This window comes from Charadrius vociferus, unplaced genomic scaffold (assembly GCF_000708025.1).
Source record: "Charadrius vociferus isolate BGI_N301 unplaced genomic scaffold, ASM70802v2 scaffold593, whole genome shotgun sequence".
Lineage (NCBI taxonomy): Eukaryota > Metazoa > Chordata > Aves > Charadriiformes > Charadriidae > Charadrius > Charadrius vociferus.
In genome coordinates this window covers 1143227-1161523 of record NW_009647739.1, presented here as the reverse complement: position 1 = coordinate 1161523, position 18297 = coordinate 1143227, and the positions used below count along the sequence as shown (strand labels likewise).

Below are 18297 nucleotides of genomic sequence, written 5' to 3'. Positions count from 1 at the left end.
CTCCCACAAACCCCCTGTGGGGACCTGCTGTCCCACGCACACCCCCTGTGGCGGTCTGGCACACCCCGGCGTGCCTCAGAGCCCCCGGGGGCGCCTGGCGCCCCTCACAGGCCTCACAGCCCTCAGGGGCCCTGGCACCCCTCACACACTCACTCACAAACGCACACACACACCTCACACCCCAGGTTAATTAAACCACATTATATCCATGTGTAATTATCGACCCGCTGCCTTGCTGGTGTTCCTGTGGGTTTTAAGAGCTGTAGGGGAAGGAGGAGACAGGGTGAGGAGTGAAGGCGTCGACCTGGGAGAGGGGATTTTGAAAAGGCTGAGTGAGTTTCAACCGATAATGGGTAGAAACTAAGAGACTTCAGTCCCATGTCTTGAATAATGGGGTGGAGGAGGTTTCATTTCTTCTGGAAAGTAGGAACATGGGACCATTCAGGTACCAGCTGGGGTTGTACCTGTTCCTCCAACGTTCCTGATGGCGCCTGGGACCTGCCCGCAGCCACCGGGGCCGGGGGCAGGATGGCTGTGCCGACAGCACTGCAGGCAGGGCTGGTGTCCCGCCAGGCCTCGCCGTTGGGCAAGTGTCATGGTGTGTGGCCTAAAGGTGCTGCAGAGCGATGAGGCTGTTTGACTTGGGTGGCTCGCTAACCGCTGTTTGTCATGAGAGGTTTGACACCCCTGTTTAGGTTGTGAGTCACTTTTTACCATGAGAGAATCATCTTCTCATCTTCCCTTTTTGTTTTAATAAGTACAATTTGAAAAGGGGGGAGGGGGAGGGTTGGGGGTCTGGTTCCCGCCCCCCCTCCTGCTTTTTCTTGGTAAAGGATTTTGATACCTGTGACTGCAGGCAGGGCTTCTGCAGCATTACCATTGACCTGAAACCTGAGCAATAATGAAGGAAATGCATTGGTCAGAATTTTATTTTCCGCGCTCTCTCAAACTGCAAGTTGTTACCTGGCACTTGAGAGAAAAGTTGCTTCTGTGAATGTTTTCCTTTCTCCTTCCTATTCCCTGTAGGTGAAGACCTCTTTCTCCTATTTTTATGTGGTTTTTTTTTTTCAATGAGAATAGAAAAAAACAAGATCTGGTACTTCTACCTAAAAAGGAAGGGCCTTTCTGCATTTAGTATTACTTTTTTAAGATCTCTGTTATAGAAAATTTTAAAAAGGGCACAGACAGGTGTTGTCTTAATGCACTTATTTGAATGAACACTTAAGGAGGTTGTTCCTTGAAAAAGCTGTCTTTATTCTTTTTTTCAGATAAGCCAAGGAGTCGATATGCTGTGAATAGCTCTGGTGACACCACAGAAGATCAAGATGGGGACTCCAGGTAGGTGAAAACATTTTTTCATGCCTAAGAGTTTGAAACAGAGGAGAGAGGCCTTCTTGCTCTCTTGCCTGCTAGATCAGTAGGCAAATTCTCTCGGACTGTATAAAAGACAACCTGCCAAAAAATGCTTTAATGCCAAGATATGAGCAAATTAGTGCTTAGTAATAAGGAATTTCTCATGAGGGAACGGTACTGAATCTATTGTTTTCTCAGCAAGGTATAGGTCAGGTATTTTGTGCTTATTAGAAAGGCAGTATTGCTCTTTCAAAGCTAGGAGTATTAATACTTTGGCAAAATTCCACTTTTCTTTACCTGCCTTCCTCTAACTGGACATATTACTCAGTTGCCTCAAATCCTTCCCTAGCTCATGTAATTGTCGTATGGAATTGCTCTGCACTAATGAGTAACTAATTTTGTTTCTCCAGATATAGCTGCCCTTGTGTCTGTGGAGTGAAGTAGTAGCTTGAAAGGAAACTGAGACTTAAAGATAGTTTTTCAATTACAGGAAATCGGTGGATAACAAATGCACTGAAAATAGGCAGTGTGTTTTTCAGCATGCATGTACATACAAATGGACCCTCTAATTAGTTTTTGTAGAAAATTTGAAATCTGCTGCTTGGTTCTAAATTTATCACTATCAGATATGAGACAAATCTGGGAATGAAAAAGGGGTTTTGTCTGTTGGCCCATAGTTCAGTTGCAGATCTTTTTTGTGATAATGTGTTTTAATCTCCAATATAATAAAAAGGGGTAGTTGCTGCTCTTCTCTCGTATAAGAGTAAAAAAGAAGTACTCATCACTTGCCCCTAGAAAAGAAATATAGATCCCAACCTCACAAAATATAAGCTTGTTTTTAACTTTATGGCTGAGAATGGTTTAGCTGAAATTAAAACCACTCATGACTTCATCAAATTCATACGTTTTTCTAGGACTGGGATCTTATGAAAACACATTTTGCTTGAGGTCTTGCCTCTTCTGGTGTCTTTGAAACCTTCAAATGCAGCATTCTGTCATGTCTCCAGCGAGCGGAGTATGGTACAGGGCACAACTCCAGTGGGAGCAAGCCGTGGGTTTGTAAGTTTGGTAATTGGTGAATGGCATTTCAGACTGTGCTGTGGACAGCAGCTAGTATGCGTATTAGGAAGGCTCGTTTGCTGGTTATCTCGGATTTTATTGGTTGCTGTTCAAAACCCTGGCTCTGGTATTTCCCTAGACAGATTAAGATGGTGTTGGAACAGTACCAGCTTCTGTCTGGTACTGATTCTTGTTGCCTCTGCTATTTTGGCAGGTCGGACAAAGCACTTAATGCGGAGCTGCGTTTGCTGGATGTTGCCTGTGGTGCTGAACTAGTGTGATGCAGTATGTGGCTACTACAGTGATGTAGGAAAAGGTTTTATCATTTCAAATTATGGTCAGATGAGAGAACCACTAGTATTTTCCTGAAAGTGGTTTTAAGTAGATCGAACGTGCTGGCATGTAACCTACATTAAACGAAGATTTAGATTATTTCATTATAGTGGTGTCCAGATCTCTGAGCTTGAAAGTTAGTGCTTAATCTCCTGGTCAGGTATTTGTTATTAAGCTTTTAGTGTTTAAAGTAATTTATAATCTCTCGGCTGAGCTCACGAAGTGCAAAGTATCACAGCTCTGAAAGGCTGAGTGAAAAAATATTAAGACAGAAATTCCCCTCTGCAGTGCTGGTCTTCAGAAAAAAGTAGTTGTCATTTTTACAGTTTGGTATATAGCAATACATACAAATTCATGCTGCAGTGCCTGCACCTCGCTCTTACTGAGCTCAGTGTTTATAAGCCTTATATCAACTTAGATGAAATTGGGGTGTCAGCCAACACAGGTCTGTTAGCAGGAAGACCCTTAATATTATCTCCTGTGCATCTGTCTGTAGCTGCCATGCAGGTGAAGGGGAAATGGAAGAAGAGGAGCGTTTACATGGCTCTGAAGATGATGGTTCTGCCAGAGGACAGATATTGAGGTCCAGCACTCTGCTTGTGCTGCTGACGTGGCTAGGCATCTGCATTCGGAAATTCAAAGTCTTCCAAAATTGCGTTTGTTTCAAGTCTGTTTATTGAAAAGCTTTTTCCCAATACCAGTGTACTCAGTGCTGTAAATACGCTACATCCCATACAACTGATGCACAGCTAAACGTGTCCTTCGCTTCAGTTACAGCAGCTAGTAGAAGAAATCGCTGATGCTCTTTATATACTAAGTACTGTTAATTAACATTAGGCAAGAGGAGATTGTTGGCGGAGTTAGATCTTTCACTGGGCTTACTGATACAGGTGGAAAAAATATGCAAGTTTTAGGTGCACAGGTGCTTCTTCCAGCACAAAACAAAAAGGGATCTTCAAAACTGTGTACAACAGGTTGCTCAGACTTTTGATTTGTGTCAGACCATTTTGGAAGTAACAGAAGTTGGTGCCTTGCAGTGGAAGAGATTTTAAGGGGAGAGTGGAGGCAGAAGGGTGCAGATACCTTGGAGAGAGTGAGATGTGTATGGTTTGTAAACTAGGAAAGGAAGGAATTTAACCATCATATGCTGGAAAAACACTATTGTCATCGAGCCTGTGCGGTTTTTTACCTCAGCAATGTCATGAATTTTTGCTCCCGGGCAACTGTTTGGAACGTGGTTTGTATGTTGCCATTGAAGATCAGGTTGGAGAGACAAGGAATGGAGCGTCTGGGTTTGTGAGAGCCATCCCCCCAGGAGCAGCTCTCTCCCTCTAAGTTCATTCTTCTGCAGTGCAGTGGTGCGGCGGTTCTCTTGCTGAAACAGTCGGTTCAGTGGTTCATGGAGAGATTTCATCAGCATGAAGTCCAGTCTGTTTTCTGGTGGTGGTGATTTTCTGATTGGAGTTGTTCTCAATGAAAGTAAATTATTAAGTGGTTTTGTATTATTTCTGGAGGGCATCTTCAAGGAGGAGTTGGAAGAAAGATTCCTTTAAATCACCATGTATCAGTAGCATCTGTAGATGTTTTTGGTGGCACAAATTGAGGTTCTGGAGTGGGCAGACTGCTAGGTTGAGTTGATGGTGTATGGCAAGTTTGATAATGTTGAAGAGTTAGGTCTTTCCCGTGTTTTCATGTTCAGTAGCAAAGGTTATTTCAGATTTATTTGATTGCTGCAATAGTTCTTATGAGGGTTGGATTAATCCTTTTTTATACTGGATGGCTGTCTGATTTACTAGCAATCCAGCACCGATTGTATCCTAGATAAGGTTCAGTATTGCTTTTTTCCTGTGCTATTGGAACCCAGATCAATTACTTTTAAGCTGATCTCTCCTGGAGCAGTTGAGGTATATGTATTTCTTTATGGCCTCAGAAAGGACAAAATTAGGTCAGTTTAGGTGCCCTTAACTCTCCATTTCCATAGCATATTTGTATGCATAGCTGGATTTCTTTTAGCCTTCAGACTCAAGTTTCCTGGTCATTGTTATGCTTTTTGGTTTTTATAGACCATTGTAGCCTACTCATGACAATCCTACCTCTAGGTTACTGGTGTGTGTTTGCTTATATTAACTTCTATTCAATGGAGCTGTGTGTTTTGGGTCTTCAGAATATAGGTTTTTCTTCCTTTCAAAAGCAAGTCAAGCAGCAAAAGTGGTTGAGGTGTGTTGATGGTGGCCATGCAACAAAAAGCTATTCAGAAGAATCTGTCACTGTCAAAACAAATTGCCTGTCAAGTGTCTCTCTGCTGGCTTCTTCTCAGCCTTTCATCATTTGCTCTCTTCAAAAACATCCTTCGATTTTTGAGTCCTTTACCAGTAATGCATACCCCTCACAGCTTATGGAGATGCCTGCCAGTCTCATCTCTTTTTGTTTTTATTTTTTCCCCCCTGAAAAAATGTGAGGCGATTACTCTTTTGAAGCCAGAAGATAATGCTGTGTTAAATTGGTTTGTGTTGTGGTTTTTTTTGTAGTTTTTCTGAAGGTGGTATAGTCAGCAAACAAAAATTGTAATGAAGATGCACGTATATTAACATATGTTACAGCAGACTTTGCATTTTTTAGTAGCATAACTGACTAACTGAAGGAGGTTTAGTAAGTCTGACAGCATTGATGTCATTAATTGGCCAAACACTTCCATTGTAAAAGAAGTCAAGTTACTGACAAACAAGGACTTGAATGTCCCTTTCTAACTAACAGTAGTTCTCCTGTGATAACATTTCTGTATCCTCTGTCCCTCTTTCACTGGACTCCAGTGTTCTTCCTTGTATTTGTTCTGAAAGGCTTCCTTTCTGTCAGCCCGTGCTTTTCCATTCATCCATCCATCCCTTCAAACACCCTTCCTGTAATATCACCCCCTTTGTATAGTTTGTCATTTGGGATTGCTCTAGGTTCCCTTTTCAACATCACTCAGTAGAAATCTGTTTTCTTTTGGATTAAACAAGGGTTGGAGACTTTGTCTCCCCTTGCTAAAGTGGACGGTATAATCTTTTTATCAGATTAATTTTTCAGTATATTTAGGAATTTTGTTTTGGGGAAAAAAATGTCCTTTTTTCCTTGTTATTTGGAAAAAAGAAAAAAAAGCCGTTGACACTGAAAATGAAAATCGATGTTTGCTTCCCTGGTACAAAAGTGAGTACAGCTGTTAACAGAGCCTTGCACTGTATACCTGTTGTAAAGAAGGTTTTTGGGTTCTTTGCCTTGAAAACTGTTTCAGCCTACTCTTGCTAAGTTTTTGCTTATTGCCTGGGGCAGACAGAGATGGAGAATGACTTCAGGCCTGTGCTGTGATTCTGGCCGGGCTCGCACCTATTGTTTAGATCCCTGGCGGGGAGCAGCAGTGGCTGTGTATGCAAGGCCCTTTACAGAATCCTGGCTGTGCATGCAACAATAAGTGTTTGGCATCCTCTTTTTCTAAGTCTTGGGGGTATGGAAGCACCAGAACCAATTGGGAAGAGCTGTGGGTCATTTGGGGCCTCACGGGATGTTTCTTTAGTGAAAACGCTAGTAATAGGCTAGAAAAGAAACTGAAGTTTAGAATCTGCTCTAAATCAGACTGTAACCTCTTCTATTTTCTCTTAAGGTAAGCATGAATTTAAAAGTACAGTGTAAATACAACTCCATAAATGCAGCATATTGTGGGGACACATTACAGCAGCCAGTGGTAGCGAGAGGACTAAAATGCCTTAGCCTGTTTTCTCCATGTGGTCAATCTAAGCCTGCAGCATATCCCAGGAATTCACCTACCGTTAGACTTTTTTTGACTTTTGACTCTTCTCAATAGTTATGTTTCCTTTACAGGACTTTAACCCTTAATAGTTCATCCTAGTTTTTAATATTGTCTCTTTTTTTTTTTTATTTTCTGTATTTGCCTCGTTTATTTTCTTGTGTGTTTTGTTTTGTGTTTATGGCCATGTTCCCATTTCAGAGACCAATGTCCTCTAACTGATGAGCAATTGGTTTCGGGGTAAGACCAAACGTTCTAAACAATCACCTTTGTCTAGAATGGCTTTCTTTTCTCACCATCCTTTTAATTGTGCTTTGTTTCTGGTTTCTGTTTTACACCGAATGATGAGATAATTATATGCTAAATCACATTGTCTGTAGGCAACATATTGCTAAAGGTTTATGCTAGGATAATTACAAAGGTCCTACTAACATTTCTGTGCTTCCTGTAGGGTATCCAGAATGGGTGTGGTACTGTCCCTTCTGTGAATTAAGAAAAGTTGTGATCCTCTCTGAATGCAACAAGTATAGCCTTGGCATTGTAGTTATTCCAACAAGGAGCCCTAAACCAGATTGCTTTCTGATGAGCAATGACTTAACAGTACAGATCAGTGAGTAAACTATTTAATCCCACAGTAATTACAGAGAGCTCTTCAGAGACCTGGTTTTGAGCAGCTGCTCTGGTTGCTTGTTCTTGGTGCCCCAGTAAGCTAAACTGTATGACTGCATTATACCCCTTTATTGAATTTGTGGAGAGAAAAGTGCTTATCTCTACCCAGGGCCGCAAAAGTATTAAACTGCATCTCTACTCCCTGCTTAACATAAAGATGCTCACCTAGATATTCAGCTCCCATTATAAACTACATCAAAGAAGAATTCTTTATAAGAACATTGCTTTGAATTCTTGTGGCATATTAAAAATTATTGTCTCTTCGTGGGGAGAAAAATGAATTTCTGTTTGAGATTCTTCCCCCTCCCCCCCCCCTCCTTTTCCGTGTGCTAAAGCTAAAGCAAATTGTAGTTTCACCTGAGTTTCCAGAGGAGATGCTGGTGACAGCAGTTGATCTGCACTAGTGTGGTTTGTATCGTACTGCTGGATTGTCTGCTGTTGCTGCTACGTTGAGCTCATGATAGGAGCAGTAGGATATTTTGAGCAAATCAAAGCTTTTGTTTTTTGTACTTAGTTTCTGCCTGCTGAATTCCTTCGTACAGGAGAGGTTTGCTTCCCTCTGGAAATCACAATGCTCAGGCTAATCTCATAAAAGAAGAAGGGACTGTGACTGCCCAAGTGTGAAACCTAATCTGCTTCTAACAAACTCTTGGGCTCTGATAAGTCAGTATTTTTAGGTCATCTTGATACATCCCAGAGATGAGAAAATCAGTAGTAAAATATCTAAAGTAAAAGTGTTATTTCCTAAGATGAGATGATGAATTGAAATGATGGGATTAATGTATCTGCTGTCCCTAAATCTTCTTATCATCCTGAGGCCTAAGAAATGTGTAAATTATATAGAGAATTGGGGGGGAGGGGGGGAGACCCAAACCAGCAAAACCAATAAATCTAGGCTGTCAGACAAGAATGGGGCTGGCGTCCAGGTCACTCTTGTGAGAGCCTTCGGTGATACCAGGTGTACCCATCAGGTAGCACCCGTGTAACCCATCACAGGGTTATCTTTCCTGAGCGAGTCATCTGGCTGCAGTTGCAGTACTCTCCCAGAAAGAGAAGTCTGTGCTAGTGAGAAGATACTGAGGACTTTACAAAATCACCCTTTTAATCTCCTCCTCCCCGCAGAGCCGCATAGAAGGCAGGGTAGACAGGGCTGGTGGTGTCCCGAGCTCTCCTGGGAAACTGCTGAACTGTTACGTTCAGCACCACATTTATTTGTTAAAAGATCTGGTGTAATTCCGTGTAAAATTCAGATCTTAACAGTGGTGAAAGTGATCGGTTTTCCAGCTCCCAAGGTATCTTTTGCCGAGGCTGGGGAAGGAAAGAGTAACTCATTTCTTACCAGCAAGCAGGCATTTTCTAGTTTACCCTCCTTCTCCCTCCACCCCCCAAAACATATGCTCGTTTTGGATCGATTGCTATTACAGTCTGCCTGGCTCCATGATGAGCCTATTAACGAACACAGCTGAACGGGGCAAAAAGAGGGGCGGGGGGGAGCTCACTGCTGTCATGGTGACTTTTTTTTCCTATTTTGAATGTGATCTCCAGGGACTGTCAGTCCAGGTCCTATTGGAGGACGCTTTGCCCTTTCTTCCCGAACTCTGTGTGCTGTGCAGCCCCGTGCAGTGCGGTGGCTGAGGAGCGTGGGCTGAGGGGCCCCAGGAGTCTCTGGCTAGTCTCCCCGTCTCTCTGCTTGCCCTTAGCTGTGTTCAGAGCAGAGCAGCCAGGTATTTGGAAGTTTGTACAGAGCTGCTCCTTCCATTAGCCAAATGTGAGCAGCGTGCTGTGGTCAGGATGACCTGTTTGTACAAACACCAGGGGCTTTGACAGCTCATAAAGCCCCTGTGTTGTCCTGAATCTTCAGTATATGTAGGTCTAATGAAAGAAATGCCCCCTAGGTCACATGCAGGTGGATACACACAAACGACCTGGCTGTGTGCATTTGTCTCAATTTCTGTAGTAGTCCGTAACTGACTCAGAGTGAACGAGGAATATGGTACATTAATTCCTTCTCTGGGCATCAAAAGCTCACTTGTGGCCAAGAGATAAGTTGAGCGCAGCACACACCCAGGCCTGCCCTTTTCTCTGAGTGATACTGGGTTATCTGGCATACCTGCCTGGTGGAGGGGGATGGTCTGACAGGGACACACATCCCTGAATGTAAATAAAGAAAATGAAATGAACATTTTCATTCTTAAAAAATTGCTCTCATCTTAAGCTGGTTTGAAATTCATTTGGTTAAATGTAGCCTCCGAGAAATCAGATGAGGAAAGAACTTGCTAATATCAAACTGCTCCTGTCTAGAGCAAGTAGTTCCCTCCAGCAGCTAACTGAGGTCCCCTTCCCTGTGGATTTGAACTCCACTGTCTCAGGGGACACCCCGAGGAAAACAAGTGTTTCTAGAGACCAGACAAATGTTGCAAGGCCATCGGAAAGAGCAGTTGCAGAGTTCCTCCCTTGTCACACTGGATTCTTACCCGTTTTTGAAGCAGTAGCTGTATTTTGCAGGGCAGACTCCTTGTAGCTACTTGCCCTCCCGTCTGGCAGCTGACTTCTTCCCACCACCGATGCAGAGCAATCCAGTGACACCATGGTCGGTGCTGGGAAAGGCCTGCCTTGTCACAAATTTGTCTCAGTTCAGCTTATCAAATGAGAAGGCCCCGGTGAGGCCGGGCAGCTCTCAGAAGGATGCCGGTGGTCTATTGACCACAGGTTGAGATCTGTTAAGCGAGTAACTTTGAGTCTCGCTGATAAGGTTTGGGAAAGGAGGGACAAGTGTTGGATGTATGTTTCTTTTAATGGAATCAGCTCTTTCTCACCTTCCCCTCTGCCATACTGGGCGGCTTAAAGAGCTCTGTTGTGCTTGAGTGACAGGCTGTGTCAATATGTAGTTGCTTAGTAAGTTCATTAACCTGCAGCTAAATCCAGGCAATGGCTAACTCGAGCTGTTTTTATATTTAAGCGAGCTGCATCTAATCTTTCCAGTGTATTTTGCTGAGCATGTAATTAAATAAGCATGACCTTGCAGTCTTTGTCGTGAATGCTTCCTGTTTTATAATTGTGATGATCTGAGAGATGTAATTAAGAGGTTCTTAATTTTCCATAATTGATGTTACTCCAGGTACAGCAATTTATATACAATTTCCAATACTTTAAAAACTCAAAAGGTAAATATATCTGTATTTGGAGGAATATTGTGGGGGTATGCTTTTTGAAAATTGTAGTAACTTCTATCTCTGCTCTTTAAGGTTTTCGGATGTCATCCTGGCAACAATTTTGGCTACCAAGTCAGATATGTGTGGCAAAAAGTTTGAACTGAAGATTGATAACGTTCGCTTTGTTGGCCATCCCACGTTGCTTCAGCATGCCCTGGGGCAGGTACAGTACGAGGTCCGCTCTGGGGACCTGCCTGCTTTTCAAACTGCCTGGCTTAGTTAGGAAACTTATAATTCAGAATGTGCATCTTTGCTTTTGATCCTTGTTTACTTCCTGATGCTCAAAGCTGTCTTTTACTTACTTCCAGATAAACACAGTGAGTGGCAAACTGAGGGACCTCTGTCCGTGATTCACAGAACCCCTCTCCTGGTTACTGTAGGAAAGCAGTGTGCGTGAAGAGAAGCAATACTGAGCAGTCCAGCTTGAAAAGCTGTTTCTCACCATGTTAGTTACTGCAAGTTAGATTTTTAGCACCTCTAATTAGTATGGCAGTTAAAAAAAAACAACCACAAAACACACCAAAGACCTTCACAAATGCTAGAAACTAGTCAGCCTTGTTTTTAACTCTTTACTTTTAACTCCTACTGGTGCTGAAGGTCGTTCACAAGGCTTGGCTGGAATAGGTAGGGAGTTGAAAGAGGTCTAAAATTTTCTTGCGGACAAAGTCAGGCTGCTGTTTGCATTGAGACCTTGCTCCATGGCCTATGTTTTAGCTGCTTGGAATGAAAGCAGTTGCCACCTAGGCTATGGAAAAGGTCCTACATAAATCTAGGAAAGAGTTACATCCTTCTATGTGCAAAATATTCCCTGTCCCATTCCTTCTTCCTGACAGACCGTGAAAATGAACAAGTTTTTGGTAATTTCTGAATCCAACACTGATCTCTTGTCACTGAACTGCTTTGGTCTCCTTTTTCATCGAATTTACTAAGTCGTTCATTTTTTTGGGGAAAAAAATCTGCTTTCCAATTCTATCATCCTTTCTATCTATAATTAGAGGTGCAAACAGATTGTTGGCAACTGCTGCGTGATATTTAGAGGACCAGACTGCTTTAATCCAAATGAGGAGCTGTCCTCAAGCATCAAAAGATGCTAGTGTTCACCTTTTGAGACTCAGCCGTGAGTCTACAACAAATGTGATGGAGGATCAGCAAGACTCAGTCCTCAAATGTTTAAGCTGTTTTGGAAGACAGAATTCAAGTGTCCCCAAGCGATGCAATTACATCACCAGCCCCAGACAAGGCAAGCAATGAACCAGGCCCAGGGTCTGCACAGGGACCCCATCCAGGAGAGAAAGGCGATAGGACCAGAGACAGGGCGGGAGGACAAGGCTGCAATGTACTTATCAAGGGTCCATCCTGGAGACCAGCGACCTACCATGACGTATATCGAAGGTCCGTCCAGGAGACAGGGCTGGAGGCAGGAATACCTACAGGTCCTGGGCTGCGCTGAAATGGGGCTCCAGGGCTGAGCTTAAGTGGGGCTCTTGGCTCCTGGGCTAGGGTGTCTGGGGGGGGACCCGACTCGGGCTGGTCAGGGGCATTAAGAACTTTTGGTGCCCTCAGGGCCCTGACACCCCTGGCCTGTTCTTTCACAGCATCAGATTCCTTTATTTTGCTAATCTCGTCCGAAAAGCACAACATCCTAAACCAGGTGTAAGTGAGGTTGAAAAATTGTATTTGTGTTTTTTCACCACATATAATTATACATTCTCTCCACTGTCCAGTTTTACCTTAACTGCATGAAATACCTCTTCATTTTCTATTTGTCTAAATAAAATTGCATCTGGGTAAATAAACAAAGTTATTAAGCACTCTGAACACTTTTTTGTTACTGCTTTTAGGATCTTCTTTTTGGGGGTTTCTCATCACCCCAGTAGGCACCCCAGAACTTTCTAGTGTCCAGAATCTTCTAGATGTGGCAGCCATCTCTGCTAGTTCATTTGAGTCTTAATCTGGGACCCTTTTGCAGTTAGGAGGAAGCTAGATGGAGCTCCTTTCCCATGGAGCAAAGGCAGTGACCTGAGTAACCTGTCAGTCTCTGGTCTGGGTTTCTTTGGAGTTCGTACTGCAGTAAGTTAATCCATGGGACAGCTCAGCAAATTCTTACTCAGATGAGATTCGGGAGTTCCAAGAGCATGAATATTTAATCCTTTGTGCCAGACCACCTTTTATGTAGCGATATTCTGAATTCTTCAAATTCCTTCAGCATTTTCTTTTCCAGCTTAGTCTTTTCTTCTTTTTTCTGGACAAGAGCTGATATGAAATCTAGCCTGCATCCCAATTGATGCTAATGGCAGTAGTTTCTTTGATTTTAAGGAAGGAACAGGATCAGTCCCTACACTCAGAAATGCTTTTGAGTATTTATTGACGTTCACAAGACATCCTGGAGCCTGTAGCTCCAGGAGAATAAACGAACACAGTAAATTGGCTTTACCACTCTCCCGTCACCACCTTTTTGATAGAACTTCACTTACACTTTAGAAAAAAAAAAACAAAAATGTGTATCGCTTCTTTTAGTTTCTCTAGTTTTTAAGGCTACTGAGTGAAAGTGCTCAGATTTCGGAGTTCAGTGCTGAGCAGTTCGTTGCTGATGCTCGGGACCTGTCAGGAAGGGTGGATGCAGCTCTGCTTTTGCCAGCTTCTCTGCGTTTGCCCCATCTCAGAGTCTGCATTAGCTACATATGCACATATGTTGGATAGAGGCCAAATACGAATATTTGGGTGTTTGGTCCAGCAGGTTATAGCTGGTTTCACTTGGGATTGGGGGGGGGCAGGAATGTCCTCTGGATTTGTGCTCCATCTTGTGGTGACGCTTGCTCGATTCAGAGTTGTTACGCTGGGATGTACAAATTCAACTTGGCTTCCACTGTTCCTTCCCACAAGAAAGCCCTAACAGTGTTAGGGCTGAAGCTCTCTGCTGCAGAAGGAACAGGGGAGGGTTGGAGAACGTATTTGAAATCCTGCAGGAAGGGAAAATGAAATGTTTTATTTTAGTATTGCAGTTCACGAGCATGTTTTTTTCTGATAAAAGCAATCCAAATGGAGATTTTAGGAAAGGAAAGAACAGGTGTGGCCTGGGATGAGAAATTTACGGACTTCTCTTTAGTTAACAATATATATGTTGGTTGTGTTAAGGAATTTAAATCTGGGGTCCCTAATGATGCTAAAATGCAATAGTAAAGACACCTAGTAAGACTGCTGTCTTAACTGATACTCATTTCCATGGTCATGACCAAAATGCTTTGGTTTAAGTCTTCACAGCTTCTCAGAAAAGGCAGTATTGTAGAATAACTGGGACACTAATAAAACAAAACACATGGTTTTGTTTTACAAGACAATTGATACTCATTTCCATGGTCATGACCAAAATGCTTTGGTTTAAGTCTTCACAGCTTCTCAGAAAAGGCAGTATTGTAGAATAACTGGGACACTAATAAAACAAAACACATGGTTTTGTTTTACAAGTCAAATTTGATCATATAATTTAATTTATCTGCTCTTTTTTTCTCAGCAAACTTGTTACTTGACTGAGTTAGGCTTTTCTTTTTCTTCCTTTTTTATTTTTTTCACCCTATGTTACTGGATCCAACTGACACTAGCCTATGGGATAAAAATATTTTTCAGGTATCCAAAACTGATCCCTCACCAAAGAGAGAGATGCCCACTATGATTCTCTTCAACGTGGTGTTTGCGCTAAGGGTAAGGACTCTCTTTATTCCATCTGACAGTGGAATGTGCTTCGGATGTATAAGAGAATGCAGTAGGCTCACGTTCCAGTAATCTCTTGTAAAACATTCACTGCCTGAGTTCATTGGGAAATGGAGCAAGTATGTAGTTTTTGATTGGAATTTTTTTCAGGCCTACTGTGTTAAGGGATCCTGGCTTGGCTAATTTGATGGTATAAAACCCTAGAAATTTTGTTATGTTTGAGCATTATTTGACTTTTAGCACTAGTATTTTTCTTACCACTGGCTTTCCAGTGGTGACTAACACGGACGTGGCCACAGTCCAGATGGCATGTCCTCAGTTGAAGAGCAAGGTTTCACAAAAGACAATTATCCCAGCAATCAGTCTGAAGCGAGCAAGAAATTATTTGCTGGATTCTGCTGGGGATCCAGTGTAGTGCTTTGGGACACTCTTAGGTTGGGAAGTGCTAAATTTGCAATACTGGAGTTGATTGTAAATTTCGCACATTGACATTAGCTTCAAGAGTTTTGGTGTTTTGGCATATTGGTAAGGCACCATGCTTTGGTTGTAGGTAAGTATGTGTAATAGATGCACATGCAAACACAAACAAACATTCATGCACATTGAGTTGTGGAAGCAGAATTGTTGAAACCAGTGCTCCTTCATTTGCAATATTGTTAAGTTTAGTGAAGCATAATGAAGACTATATCCAGCCCACATTTTCCTAGAATGTAATTTCTAGCAGTTCTCCTAGGAAAACTTGCTTTTTTGCATTTTGTCACTGTGATGATACTGATGTAGTTGTGTGGTAATGCAGCACTAAATCATATTTGCCAAATGAGACACTCTTAGTTCATAGAGAGCTGTCAAGGTTCTGGAAGGTGCTGTGCAAGAAGCAAGTGGAAGTTTTTTCCTAGCGTGGTGTAGTGCGCTGCAGAGGGTGGGTGGAGGCATTCTGAGATAAAGATGAGCGTCCATCTGCAGTGGGCAGACAGAGCAGGCAAAGTCCCAAATGCTTTAATCAGCACTGATCCTGCTGTGCTTCAGCTTCAGGGTTACCGACGTGTCGTGACTCAGCAAGAACAGTGGAATCAAAAAATGATGACTCATGGTTTGCTAGTTTACATGCCAAGTTATCGCTTGCTCGAACTGTAAATTCCTTTAAATGTCTTAACAAACATGAGGCAGCTGCTTACTCAGACTGGAGCCACCAAGTCCCCCCCCCCGTGTCAGCTGTACTTACACGATAGATTTTTCCAGTACTTTCATTCTGGGACTTGCACGAATGCAGTGTTAGTAATAAGCCATATTTGTGAAATATTTGGAAACTTAAATCCAAATTCATTCTGGTTTGCGATCAAATTGTTGATTGTGTGCTGGTAATTCTTACCTAGTTACTGTCTTGTCAGTATGTAAGACAATCGTCGATATAGCAACATGGAGTGAATTTAATCCAAACATTGTGATATTCTGCCTTGTCAAACAGCTTCACACTTTTCTCGCTGTGTGAAATTGAGTTCTTTGGTGTCTCTGCTAGCAAAAGGCCCAATAACAACTGGAAAAATAAAACATATCGGAGTGCCATACTCCAGATTCTGTGTTCATTTGATGCACATAGAAAAGCTTAGAAATCCCTGCGTCTTCTCTTTAATTTTGGACATCTCTGAGCTTCTGCTTCGTTGCTGGTAGAGAAAACTGCTTCCTTTTGCTAGTTGCAAACTGACTTCTGGTATCTACAAAAGATAATTATTTTGACTACTTATCCATCAGTATAGTTTCATATACGTGACTGTAACTGAATGACCGACCTGTTTCTTCCCTGTGTTGCCTGTAGGCCAATGCAGATCCGTCCGTGATAAATTGCTTACACAACCTCTCCCGAAGAATAGCCATAGTCTTGCAGCACGAGGAGCGCCGCTGCCAATACCTGACCAGGGAGGCCAAGCTGATTTTAGCTATTCAGGATGAAGTGTCTGCCATGTCAGAAAGTGAGTGCTGAGCTTAGCTTTGTGCATGAATATGTTTGTCGGGGAGCACTTTTTCAGAAAAGTGCTGATGGTGCCTTCTTACTTCTTTTGTGGCTGCGATCAGTATGAACAAGTTTTGGTGCTCTTTAGCATTCTGACAGCCTTTGACTGCATTTTGCCCGATCCAAGTTCACTATCCCTATGCAGAGATGTCAGCTTTAGAAGTGAAGTAGCTCATTTACTTTCCTTGCTAGCTCAGTTCAGTGCAGTCGCTGGAGAACATGAACTGAACCATCACCACATTTGGATCTGCCTGTCAGGCTGAGATGGAAGAACTCATATGTAGCCTGCTTCACCCAACCTAGAGCAAGTTTCCCATGCTTTAATGCTGTGTGCTGACTCGCCAGACGACTTCTGTGGAAACTTTACTCTTGCCTGTTGTTACCATGGCTAGCAAACAGTTACAGAGCATTTCTATAGACTTCAGAGCAATTTAGTATAATAATATGCACTGTTTAAGGTGAACTCTGCCTGACAACTATCTATCATCTTGCTGCAAGCATTAAAAATTAAAAATAACATATATAAAAACAAAAACACTTGAAATCTTCCCTTGTCAAATTCACAGTTACATGTGCTTAACTGAGTTGAGGTTTAGGAGAAGTTGGCAATAATTCATTATTATTATTTTAACACATAACTTGAGTTATTGTAAAAGCTTTGAAAGATAATCGTAGATTAAAAAGTTACAGATTTTGTTCCTGAGATACTGGTTCATACCTAGTGGGGGGAGAGGAAACTCTCTTTGCTTTGAAATCAGTTGTTTGCTTTCTTGTTTTGGAATTTTCCATAGCTACAGAAGGACCACAGTCACCTTTTCATCACATCCTACCCAAGTGCAAACTGGCCAGAGATCTCAAAGAGACATATGACAGGTAAGTGGGATTTCCTTCCTAGCTCACAGCATGCTGCTTCTCACTGAAACTGCTTGGCCTTGTTCCTTAGGATGTTATCCCTCTCTTCATGTTGCTGACTCACTGGGATTTGGGTTTTAGACCAGGTGGAGCAATGTGCAGGCTAGCTGTCAAGTGAAGTGTTTGCAGAATTGTTATCCTAATCATTACCTTGGTCTCCCTTTGGATATGGTATGGTTCTTAAAAGTTGGTGATGTCTGTCACAGGTTTAAGAATTATTTTCTTCCTTAGCACAGAGCCACATAATGACAAGCAAATTGTAGAATTGAAAAGTGTCATAATATGAATATCATCACTGTAGAAGTACTCTAACCCAGTAGGTAAGAGAAAAATGCTGTATCTAGCACTGATGGCAGGTCAGATACTGCCCTGGCTTCATTTGGTTACACTGTGCATGTCTGGACGGTGAATTTGGATGAGATGGTGAGACTTTTAGCAGAATGGAAAGTGTAACATGCTGTTTCTTGACTGGATTAAAAGTTCTGGCAAGGATTTCAAAGGAGCGTGGAGTTAGTGTTGAATTTTAGCAGGAGCCTGCACCAGCCTCCTACAGCGTACTGCTCTGACAGCTTGTCAGCGCTGACTCCTCGTGCAGAGCAGACACCTCTGTTCAGGGAATGCTTTTGGTGAAAGACCTTGACAAAGGGGTGTGGAAGGTTTTGTTGGGGAGGAAGGTGATGTGCCCCTTGGTTACAGGGTGTTTTTCTGGGCTTGGGAAACTTACTTTGAGTTCCATCACTGACTGTAGAGCACATTGTATGATATTAGACAAACCCTTTAGCCTCCCACGGAAAGGCTAGATAATTTAATGTTTGCAAAGCATGTTAGAAAACTTCTAATAAGCTGTTCTTTGTTATGTTCAAGAGCTGTGAATTTCAGCCTAATTGGAAGGAATGTTGAATGTTGTTCAATACAACTCTCACAAAACCTGTACTAAAGTTTAAAATAAGGCACTTTTTATGTAGCCTGTAATTCTAATATTAAACTTCACCTACTTACTTTTCTGTGTTCCTCTAGGGCTATGCATTTGTGACTGGGCAAACCCTGATCTTGTTTCCAAACATTTTAGTGACACAGTGACATCTTGTGGCACTTAGGTGTGACTGGAGGAATATACAGCCCAAGCTCATGGAGCGTACTGATATGACCCTTCCATGAAATAAGGAGGAATAGACTGACCATGGAGAAACACACATTGGTGCTGCCCCGCAGATGTAAAATAAGGCAGAGTCCCCCTCATTTAGGCATTGTGAGTCAGGGAG

At 42.4% G+C, this 18297-nt stretch overlaps 1 protein-coding gene across 3 annotated transcripts in view; it reads left to right on the top strand.

Moving 5' to 3' along the window:
- NPRL3 (nitrogen permease regulator-like 3 (S. cerevisiae)) overlaps positions 1-18297 on the top strand; it is a 46470-nt gene that overhangs the window by 2565 nt on the left and 25608 nt on the right. The window contains exons 1-6 of one of the 3 annotated variants that reach the window (XM_009881917.1): positions 1277-1338; positions 6728-6766; positions 10441-10570; positions 14032-14106; positions 15929-16082; positions 16915-16996. In XM_009881917.1, coding sequence (XP_009880219.1) covers positions 10487-10570; positions 14032-14106; positions 15929-16082; positions 16915-16996 — 395 coding nt within the window. In that variant the 5' untranslated portion in view covers positions 1277-1338; positions 6728-6766; positions 10441-10486. Of the gene's footprint in view, positions 1-1268; positions 1339-6727; positions 6767-10440; positions 10571-14031; positions 14107-15928; positions 16083-16914; positions 16997-18297 lie in introns of those variants that run through there. The other 2 variants (XM_009881918.1, XM_009881919.1) reach the window with 2 other exon arrangements.